At 48.8% G+C, this 11,836-nt stretch overlaps 1 protein-coding gene across 1 annotated transcript in view; it reads left to right on the top strand.

The window, feature by feature from the left end:
* pnp4a (purine nucleoside phosphorylase 4a) overlaps positions 1-11,236 on the top strand; it is a 37,167-nt gene extending 25,931 nt beyond the window's left edge. Inside the window, exons 5-6 of the mRNA XM_038803703.1 lie at positions 189-379; positions 10,855-11,236. Coding sequence (XP_038659631.1) covers positions 189-379; positions 10,855-11,069 — 406 coding nt within the window. The 3' untranslated portion in view covers positions 11,070-11,236. The remainder of the gene's footprint in view (positions 1-188; positions 380-10,854) is intronic.
* Positions 11,237-11,836: the final 600 nt, after the last annotated feature.

The raw sequence follows: 11,836 nt of genomic DNA on the forward strand, positions 1-11,836 counted from the left end.
CACCTGCTGTCGTCATCCTTCTGGATGGTCCAAATCGTGGGTTCTGAAGGTGCTGTCAGAGGACAAGATTGTATCCTATCTAACCTTCCAACAAAATTATTTTTGTACCTGTGAGAAAATCTTTGAACTAAAAGAAGAGGGAGAAGATTTAAAAATAAAATAAAGTATTGTGGTGTTCTTATCGATAGGTTTGGCCCCCGTTTCCCCTGTATGTCTGACGCATATGACAAAAGCCTCGGAAAACTGGCTCTGCAAATAAGCAGGGAACTGGACTGCTCTGATTATGTACATGAAGGTGTCTACTGCATGGTTGGAGGTCCCAGCTTTGAGACGATTGCGGAAGCATGTCTTCTTCACAAACTCGGAGTTGATGCTGTGGGTAAGGTATTTCATACCAGCTGGTACACAATATGTTTTAGCAGGCTGCAGAATGATCGGTGGGCTTGACTTTACCTGGTGCTTCACTCAACCTGTGGACATCCCAAAGCACTGACAGCCAATTAAGTACTTTTGATGTGTCGGCCCCGCAGAATCCAATTCATGCACAGCAAAGTTTCAATAACAGCAATGAAAGAAACAAACGGATCATCTGCTCTCGCCGTTGCTTGAAGGATAAATATTGGTTGGAACATCCAGAGAATTGCTCTGCTCTTATTAATAATAATAATAATCTTTATTGTCACAAGTAGGCTTGCAGTAACACTGCAATGAGATTACTGTGAAAAGCCCCTAGTCACCACACTCCGGCTCCTGGTTGGATTGAGTGAGGGAGAATTCAGAATATCCAATTCACCTAACAAGCACGTTTTTGTGGGAGGAAACAGGAGCACCCGGAGGAAACCCACGCAGACATGGGGAGAACGTGTCCCAAGCCGGGAATCGACCCTGGCGGTGTGAATCAACAGTGCTAGCCACTGTGCTACCATGCCGCCCAAATAGTGCCATGGAATCTTTTACATCCGCCCAACAATATAGCTCCCTCTGTACCGCATTAGGGTGCAGACTAATTCTTTTTTTTTCTTCTTTTTTAAATTTAGATTACCCAATTATTTTTTCCAATTAAGGGGCAATTTAGCGTGGCCAATCCACCTACTCTACACATTTTTGGGTTGTGGGGGCGAAACCCACGCAGACACGCAGCGCCGGCCCTAGGGTTGCTGGCGCCCCGGGCAAGCTGAACTTCGGCGCCCTTGGGGTTGGGGGGGGGGGCGCGAGGGGGGCGGGGCCGAGAGGGGGGCGGGGCCGAGGGGGGGCGGACCCGGGGGGCACGGACCCGGGGGGGGACCCGAGGGGAGGGCGGGGGGAGCGGACCCGAGGGGAGGGCGGGGGGGGGCGGACCCGAGGGGGGGCGGGGCGGGGCGGGCGGACCCGAGGGGGGGGGGGGGCGGGGGGACGGACCCGAGGCGGGGGGGGAGCGGACCGAGCGGGGGGGCGGACCGAGGGGACGGACGGGGGGGGGGGGCCGCCCTGGGGGAGTGCGGCCACACTGGGGGTTGCGGCCACCGCGCATGCGCTGGTTGGCGCCGGCCCAACTGCGCATGCGCGGGACCCGAGTCTGGCGCCCCCTAGCACATGGCGCCCCGGGTGACAGCCCGAGTTGCCGGTGCCTTGAGCCGGCCCTGCAGACACGGGGAGAATGTGCAAACTCCACACGGACAGTGACCCAGAGCCGGGATCGAACCTGGGACCTCAGTGCCGTGAGGCAGTTGTGCTAACCACTGAGCCACCGTGCTGCCCGCAGACTAATTCTTAAATCCACAGCCTGCTTACCCAGAAACGAGAGAAACAGAACCAAGGTTGACATGCAAGAGGTGGCAATAATGCCTGGATGTGGATTAAGCAGCAAAGCACACATCAGAGTATCAGTGTGCTGTGACCATCAGCTCGATTCCACTCACACTTTGTAGCCCTTTACCATTCCCGCTAACACTTCAACCATTTTGATTAAATTCCCTCAAGCTTTGATGTCAACAAATGAATTTTTATTACACACATTTCTGTTTCATTTCATACAATAAATACAATAATCTGTTTGATATTTTTTCTTTTTTCTTGTTGCCCATCCCTAATTGCCCTTGAATTGAGGGCAGTGAAGAGTCAATCACATTGCTGTGGGTCTGGAGTCACATACAGGCCAGACCAGGTAAGGACGGAAGATTTCCTTCCCTGAAGGACATTAGTGAACCGAAAGGGCCTTTAAGACAATCGATGATGGTTTGATGATCATCATTACTGAGACTGGTTTTCAATTCCTGATTAATTAATTGCATTTGAATTCCACCAGCTGCCATAGTGGGATTTGAACCCATGTCCCCCAGATCACTTGCCTGGGCCTCTGGGTTATTGTCTGATGAAATTACCGCTGTGCCGCCATCTCCCCCTGAGATCTTGGCATTACTACCTCCTTTTTTTGTTTGTCCCTGGGATCTAAACAGTGGCTGGAATTCTCCGGTCTTCGGGATTTACTTTTCCCGCCTGCAGCACAGCCCCGCCCACGGGTTTCCTGGCAGCGTGGGGTGGTTACAATGGGGAATCCCATTGACAAGCAGCAAGAAGATAGAATCCCACCACCAGCGAACGATGCTTCACCGAGAAACACACGGCTGGGGGAGCGCAGAATCCCGCCCAGTGTTTCTTGTCCATATTCACAGTTGCCCGTTGACTGTTCAGCTGTCTCCCTCTTTTGTACTCTATTTTTTCCTGTCCAAAAACATTACAATGGTTGGCATTGTAGAGTCTTGGAGCTTACAAGACAGAAATAGACCATTCCGTCCAATTGGTCGATGCCGGTGTTTATGCTCCCTATTAGCCTCCTGCCATTTCTCCTTCATTTCACCCTATCAACATGCCCTCTTATTCTTTTCTCTCTCATGTATTTATCTGGCTTGCTATTAAATTTATCAATGCCATTTGCCTCAATCACTCCTCGAGGGAGCAAGTTTTACATTCTAACCACTGATTTATTCATGGTTAGCTTCGATTTATGGCCCTTACTTCCGGTCTGTCTGACAAGTGAACGCATCTTCTCAACATCTAACCTATCATAATCTTAAAGACCTCTATCCGATCAATCTAATTCTCAACCAAGCAACAATTCAGAAACTGGCATGATCGCTTTCCTGATGTTGCTCCACCCATGATCAAAATTCACTTTCACAACTTGCTCCAGAGAGATTGGAACTCTCAAACCCTGGATTATTAATCTGGAACCTTTGGGTTATTAACCCACTACCTCTGGGGTACTAGAATAAGAATAATCACTCATTTCACAAGTAGGCTTCAATGAAGTTCCTGTGAAAAGCCCCTAGTCGCCACATTCCGGGGCCTGTTCGGGGAGGCTGGGACAGGAATTGAACCCGCACTGCTCGCATTGTTCTGCATTGCAAGCCAGCTATTTAGCCCAGTGTCCTACTAGTCCACAATCCCTGGCTTGCTATGATCTTCAACAGAGTAAAGACGATTTTGTTCCTCTGATCCTCCGAATGTTGATTCTTCATGACCTTTACAATTCTATTCAATAGCCACTAACCCCAAGCTGCTGTCTCAGTGTTCCCTCACCAGCTGACGTTGTTGGTCTTCGCTGCTTCCTCGAGTTTAAATTGATCACTCACAGTTCCACCACTCCTAAAACTTCCTCCCAAAGGATTGGCTTCTGCTTTAACATCAAATGCTCGACTCTCAATGGCTCGTAACTCGACGGTAACACGGGCAACACGGTAGCACAGGGGTTAGCACAATCGCTTCACAGCTCCAGGGTCCCAGGTTCGATTCCGGCTTGGGTCACTGTCCTTCCCTCCGCAATCTCCTTTAAAACCGGCGATGCTGCAAGGACCAGAGAGCTGCCAGCCACTTGTAGAATTTGCACCTTTTCTTCACAAGGTTCCTTGGTGGGTTTCCTGGGCAAAGCCACCAACCTCTGGTCTGTCCTGCACCCCCCCCAAATGCACGATTAGAGAGAGAAAAAAAACACAATGCACACTGAGGAATAGAGAGAGAAACGGACAGAAGGATAGGTAAGGAAGGATTGGAGGCAGAAAAGATATCTGGTGAAGGAGTGAGGGTGACAAAGTCTATGCAAGTAAATAAACATACTGATAATACAGAGAGGTGACTCGCTTCTTCGCTTTTCCCAAACTGACTAATTCCCCGAACAATTGCTAATCTATTAAAGGTGAGAATAACTCTGACCAGAATTCCAAAATAAATCACAAATGCAACAGCTCTTTACTTCTCTGGCATAACACATATCATTTCTGAAATTCATTAATAAAGATCCTACACAGTGTTGGAAATGCAGCATTCCGCTTTGTAGTCCTCGTAGAATTTTGAACCTCACAAACCCATCCACCTGCATAATTAAAATTAGGCCCTTTGCCTGACTCCCACTCTGCAGTTACAATTTCGGAATAATTTGGTAATAGCGATGCCGGCATGGTAGCTCAGTGGTTAGCACGGTTGCTTCGCAGTTCCAGGGTCCCGGGTTCGATTCCCAGCTTGGGTCACTGTCTGTGCGGAGTCTACACGTTCTTCCCCCGTGTCTGCGTGGGTTTCCTCCGGGTGCTCCGGTCTCCTCCCACAAGTCCAAAGACGTGCAGGTTAGGTGGATTGGCCATGATAAAATTGCCCCTTAGTGTCCAGAAAAAAGGAGGTTGGGTGGGGTTACGGGGATAGGGTGGAGGCATGGGCTTAAGTGGGGTGCTCTTTCCGAGGGCTGGTGCAGACTCGATGGGCCGAATGGCTTCCTTCTGCACTGTAAATTCTATGATTCTATGTCCCGCACCAAACTTCTTAGCTCTGCCGTACATCTGAGAAAATTAAGAACCATTTGTGCTTTCCAACCTTGAAAGGAGATCTTATGGAGTTATATATATATAGCTATATATAGGATAACAAATGGTACAGGAAAGGTAAGTCAGTAAGAATACTTCAAATTAATCTACGCTGACACTCAATGCTGCACTGTTGGAGGTGCCATCATTTAGATGAGGCCTTACATTGAAGGCTGATCTGTCCCCTCAGGCAAACATACAAAGTCACATAAGGAGATATCAGGACAGTGGCTCAAAGAGGTGGGCTTTACGGATCAATTTAAAGGAGGAAAGAGAGTTGGAGAAGTTTAGGGACAGAATTCCAGAGCAATTCCTGCTGAAGGCACAGGGACCAATGAGGGGGAGCAGGGGGGGCGGAGACAGGTGAAGTTACAATAGTGGATTATGGTGTGTTTAAGGATATGGAAGGTACAGTGGTCTGGGGTACATTATTCTTTGATTGGCCTTCCTCAATCGAGCATTTCCATCATGTCTCCTCTTGCAGCCATGTTGGTATCAGAAACCAGACCCATGAGGGAGAGCAAATGGACTAACATGCTACCACCCCATGGCACAGTGCATTGGGGAAGGAGGATGTTACACACGTAAACCTGCAAGGTTTAATATTCGTTTGAAGCATACACAATGGAACAGATGGCTTCCTTCACCTGTCCGTCAATATGAGCATGTGAACAAGGATCAGGAGAGGACCATTCAGCCCCTCGAGCCTGCTCTGCCATTTACCAAGAGCATGGTTGATCGGACAGTAACCGAAAATCTGCATTCTGCCTACACCCGATAACTTATCACCCCTTCTTGGTTACCAAGAATCTATCCACCTCTGCCTTAAAAATATTCAACGGCTCTGTTTCCAATGTTTTTTCAGGAAGAGCATTCCAAAGACTCACGACCCTCTGAGTGAAAAAAGTTTGCCTCTTCCCCGTTTTAAATGAGCTAGCCCTTATTTTTAAACAGTGACCCCAAGCTCTAGATTCTCCCACAAGAGGAAACATTTTCTCCACATTGACCCTGTCAATGCCCCGTAGGATCTTAAAGGTTTCAATCAAGTCGCCTCTCACTCTTCTGAGCTCCAGTGAATACAAGTCGAGCCTGCCCAACCTTTCCCCAGAAGACAACCTGCCCATTCCAGGGATTAGTCTGGTAAACTTTCTCTGAACTGCTTCCTTAAATAAGGAGATCAATACTCTACACAGTACTCCAGATGCTTATTCATGAAGGCTCCGCCTTCTCAATCTTGCCCCTCGCCTGAGGTATGGTGACCCTCAGGTTAAATCACCACCAGCCAGCTCTTCCCTCTCAAAGGGGAAAGCAGCCTACGGTCATCTGGCACTGTGGCGACTTTACCTTTTACCTTACTCCAGATGTGGTATCACTAGTGCCCTATACAAATGAAGCATAACCTCCCTATTTCCTTTCACAATAAACTATAATATTCTATCACTTTCCGAATCACTTTCTGTAACCATATACTAGTCTTTTGCAATTCATGCACTAGGACGACCAGATCCCTCCACATTTCAAAACTCTGCACTTTCTCACCATTTAGAGAATATAGGCAGGATTTAACTAAATGGGTAAAACGTCCCATAGTAAGTGTCCTTAGTGGTATATTTCCCGGCACTCTTGTTCCCATTTAGTTAAATCCTGCTTTAAACTGCAATGATCCTATATAAACACTATGAAAAGGCTCCCGGGTTAGGTAGGGGACCGAGGCAGGGAATGCCCAGCCGAGGCCCCACATAGCCCCATTTTGTGCGCTGAGGAGCTTCGCTCGCCGTAAATCCTCAGTGTAGCGAGAGATCGGTACGCCATATAAAAATGGAGCCCACAAAGTGACCCCTGACCCCCCCAAGCCCCAAGGCACTATGTGAGGGTCTCCAGAACCCCCCCCCCCCAACACCCACATAGAGCATCCCCAGCCCGTAACAAACATCATCTTGGCACCTGAGTAGTGCCAGACTGACACCCACATGGCATTAGCAATGTGCCAGGCTGGCAATGCCAGAGTACCACCCTGCCCAAAGGGCATGACCCTGGGGACCTCCGTGACGCTGGGAAACCTCCACATGTGCCATTCCAAATGGCCCCCATTAGTGGAGATCAGTACTGAACGGTGCTCACCCGAGGTCCCCGCAGCGAAGGGGATAGACCCCAACAGCTCGGGTGCCTCGCCAAACTGCATATTGAAGTCAGGCCAGCTGTCTTGCTCTAATATGCAGATTTGCCAAAAAATGTTCCTGGCCTCAAGGGCGAGATCGCGTTAGATCTCATGAGGCGTTGCGGGTTGGGTAGATCCCGGGTGCAGGGTCTCCCGGCTTCCATCAGCTATGTTAAACCACAGCGAGCTGCTTTCTGGGGGCAGCGTGGCCGTTCGATGGTGCTCTAAGCCTCTTTTTATTCTTTCTACCAAAATTGACAACTTCTCATTTTCCCAGATTATACCCCATTTGCCAGATCTTTGCCCAGTCACTTAACCTATCTGTATCTTTTTATAGCTTCCTTATGTACTCTTCTTTCCTACCCATCTTGTGTCATTGTAAATTTGGCAACCAACCCTTCAATGCCTCCATCCAAGTCATTTATAGAAATTGTAAACAAGTGAGGTCTTCAGTGGCAGGGTGGCACAGTGGTTAGCACTGTTGCCTCACAAAGGCAAGGACACGGTTCAAAACCGGCCCTGGGTCCCTGTCCATGTGGAATTTGTACATTCTCCCCGTGTCTGCGTGGGTCTCACACCCACAACCCAAAGATGTGTAGGCCATGCTAAATTACCCCTTAATTGGGGAAAAAAATAATAATTGGGTATTCTAAATTTATTAACAAAAACAATTGAGGTCCCAGTGCTGATCTCTGTGGCACACCACTTGTTACATCTTGCCAACCTGGAAAAGTCCCATTTATGCCAACCCTTTGCCTCCTGTTTGCTAACCAATCTCCATCCAAGCCAATATACTACCTCCTATAACATGAGCTTCCATTTTCCACAATAACATTTTATGTGGCAGTTTATCAAATGCCTTCTGGGAATCTAAGTACAGTACATCCACAGGTTCCCCTTTATCTACAGCACATTATCTCCTCAAAGAACTCAATAAGTTGGTTAAACATGATTTCCTTTTTGCAAAACCGGTTGACTGTGCCCAATTACCTTGAGCTTATCCAAGTGTCCTGCTACAACGTCTTTAATAATCGCCTCTCACATTTTCCCTATTAACTGACCTGTAGTTTCCCGCTTTCTGGAGTTAATGCCGTTACTTTGGCGATCTTCAAAGGGGTTTGCGAAAATTGAAGCCAAATATCTCCTTTAAGAGCCCAGGATGAATTTTTTAAAACTCATTCGTTAGATGTGGGCATCACTGGTTGGGCCAGCACTTATTGACCGACAGTGGTTTGCTGGGCCATTTCAGAGGGTATTTATCAGTCTACTGGGATCGTGAGGCACATGTAAGCCAGACCAGGTAAGGATGGAAGATTTCCATCCATTTCCTAAAGAACATCAGTAAACCAGTAGGGATTTTATGCCAATGATTTCACAGCCATGTTGTAATTCCAGATTTTTGTGGAATTCAAGGTTCACACCTGCCGTGGTCAGGTTCAAACGCTGTTCCCAGAACATTACCCTAGATCTCTGGGGCGCTGACAATGTGACTATGCCACTCCCTCCCAACTCCCAACACCCTCCCCTCTTCAGTCTCCTTCACTTTCCTCTCATTACCATGCCATCTCCTGGGAGAGGCAAATAAAGAGGAAAGAAAACAGCACCAAAAAGGAAAGGAATTACCCTGAAAAATGCACCTCCGATCTTGGAGTATTGCTCTCGGTTCTGGTCACCACGCCAGAGGAAGGATTCCAAGGTCATTGAGAGAGTTCAGGGGAGATTTACCAGAATGGTTCCAAGGATGCGGGATGTTCGCTGCAAGGTCAGGTCGGGTTGGAGAAGCTGGGGAGTGGGGGCAGTGGAGGGGGCGGGGGGGGGGGGGGGGGGGGAGAGACAGCGGGGAGGAGAGGACAGAGTGGGAGGAGGAGACAGTGGGAGGGGGAATAATGGGATAGAATGGGGCTAAAGTGGGGAGTGGGGAATGGGACGGAAAGGGGTGACAGTAGGGGAGAGGGGAGGGGGACAGTAGGGAGGGGGGAACTGGACAGAATGGGGTGACAGTGGGGAAGGGGTGGGCCTCCACATTAATTTACTCTGTGGTGGTTGGAAGGGGCACGGCTGTACCTCAGGAGGGAGAAGTCGCAGCTGGTCCTGGAATGACGTGGTGCCGTGGTGAGTGAACCACAATGAGAGCAAGTGAGTGTGCACGACAGTGAATGTGCAAGACAGTGACGATGCACAACAGTGAAAGTGCACGACAGTGAATGTGCATGTCAGTGAGTGTGCACGACAGTGAATGTGTGTGTCAGAGAATGTGTGTGTCAGTGAATGTGCATGTCAGTGAATGTGCATGTCAGTGAATGTGCATGTCAGTGAATCTGCAAGACAGTGAAGGTGCACGACAGTGAATGTGCACGACAGTGAATGTGCAGGACAGTGAATGTGCGGGTCAGTGAATGTGCACGACAGTGAATGTGCACAACAGTGAGTGTGCATGTCAGTGAATGTGCACGAGTGAATGTGCACGACAGTGAAGGTGCATGTCAATGAATGTGTGTCAGTGAATGTGCGTGTCAGTGAATGTGCACAACAGTGAATGTGCATGTCAGTGAATGTGTGTCAGTGAGTGTGCACAACAGTGAATGTGCGTGTCAGTGAATGTGCACAACGGTGAATGTGCACAACAGTGAATGTGCGTGTCAGTGAATGTGCACAACAGTGAATGTGCACGACAGTGAATGTGCGTGTCAGTGAATGTGCATGTCAGTGAATGTGCACAACAGTGAATGTGCATGTCAGTGAGTGTGCACGACAGTGAATGTGCGTGTCAGTGAATGTGCATGTCAGTGAATGTGCATGTCAGTGAATGTGCACAACAGTGAATGTGCATGTCAGTGAGTGTGCACAACAGTGAATGTGTGTGTCAGTGAATGTGCGTGTCAGTGAATGTGCTTGTCAGTGAATGTGCATGTCAGTGAATGTGCATGTCAGTGAATGTGCGTGTCAGTGAATATGCATGTCAGTGAATATGCACATCAATGAATGTGCGTGTCAGTGAATGTGCATGTCAGTGAATGTGCACGACAGTGAGTGTGCAGGACAGTGAATGTGCAAGACAGTGAATGTGCGTTTCGGTGAATGTGCATGTCAGTGAATGTGCGTGTCAGTGAATGTGCGTGTCAGTGAATGTGCACGACAGTGAATGAGCACAACAGTGACGGTGCATGTCAGTGAGTGAGTAAGTGTGTGAATGGCAGTAAGTGTATGTGGGAATGAGTGTGAGTGTGAGTGAGTGAATGAGTGAGAGTGAGTGAGTGAATGAGTGAGAGTGAGTGAATGAGTGAGTGTGAGTGAGTGTTGGTGTACGTGTGTGGCAGTGAAGGAGTGTGTACTAGAGAGTGGGTGTGCCTTACCCCCATTCTCAGGATCCTCACTCACTCTCACGGCCCCACAGCAACACGTAGCCAGGCACCCACAGTGGGTGTGGGTGAGTGAGCAAGCACCCTGAGACTGTGAGTGACCTGGAGACACACACACCACACACACACACAGAACCCTCTCACCTCATCGTTTTTATTGGTTACTCCTATCAGATTAATGCTACGACATTACTTTACTTTTGTCCAGCAACTTCTTTTTGAAAATCAGTTTATTGTTGTGCCAAATATTATATTTCCAAAGTGTGTTCATCATCGGCCCCTTGAGTGAGAAAGAAATATATATGTGACCGCTCTGAGTGAAAAGGTTGGACAAGCCTGATCTGCAGAGAGCTGGCATAGATTTGATGGGTCGAATAGTCTCCTTCTGTATTGCAATGTCACTGAGGCGATCAAAACCAGTCTGTGGAAATCTCATGTGTTTGTGGCATATCTGTGCTGGAAATGAACGTTTCTTAACACACTTCTTCCGCTGCCTACCATTCAACAGGGATGAGCACCGTTCCTGAGGTCACTGTTGCTAGACACTGTGGCCTGCGGGTCTTCGGGCTTTCGCTGATCACCAATAAAGTGACGAGGGAGTACGATAGCAATGATGTGGTGGACCATGAAGCTGTCCTAGGTGTTGGCAAGAAGAGGGCAAGATTGCTACAAAGTTTTGTAACAGAGCTGGTGGCACGTATGGAATTCAACTCTGGCTGCTAACGTACAGATGAAGAAGTGAAACGGATGTCATGGCCAAGAAGAAAGTAAAGGCCCTGTAATTTTTGGAAAATAATTTTGGAACATATTTCCATACGATTGTTAAAATATCACTCTGGTGGCTGTACCTGCACATCCCTCCACGTTGTGAATTACAATAAAAACCTACTTGAAACCAGCTTATTATCAGAATAGATTAATTAAATAAATAGATTCAGCCACACCCATGGCCCCGTTATGCCCCCATGCCAAGCCCCTTCCACCCACACCCAGAGCCCCTCATGCCCCCATGCCAAACCCCTGTCACCAACGCCCAAGGACCTTCAGACCCCCATGCCAAGTTCTGCCTATCTGCCCACCCCCATGGACCCTCATGTCCCACGCCAGCAAAGCCCCTCCACTCACTCCCCCATGGCCGAATAACAGAATCCGCAAGCCCTCAATTCCACTTAACCTTGTGTAAATAGACATTGTGAAATTGACAGCAGAGATCAGAGCACCTGAGCTGTCAATCAAGCAATGTTTTCTCTGCAGCTCTGTTGTTTCAACAATGGATTTCTGGACTCTCAGATGAGGGGCGCGATTCTCCGACCCCCACGCCGGGTGGGAGAATCGCGGGAGTGCCGGGCGATTCACGCCACGCCGCCCTGGCACCCGCACGCGATTCTCCCCCCCCCCCCCCCAAATGGCGTGTCGCGTTTTACGACAGGCCGCTCGGAGAATCGCCGCTCGCCGTTTCTAGCGGTCGAGCGACGATTCTCCGGCCCAGA

This window comes from Scyliorhinus canicula, chromosome 7 (genome assembly GCF_902713615.1).
Source record: "Scyliorhinus canicula chromosome 7, sScyCan1.1, whole genome shotgun sequence".
NCBI classification, from domain to species: Eukaryota; Metazoa; Chordata; class Chondrichthyes; order Carcharhiniformes; family Scyliorhinidae; genus Scyliorhinus; species Scyliorhinus canicula.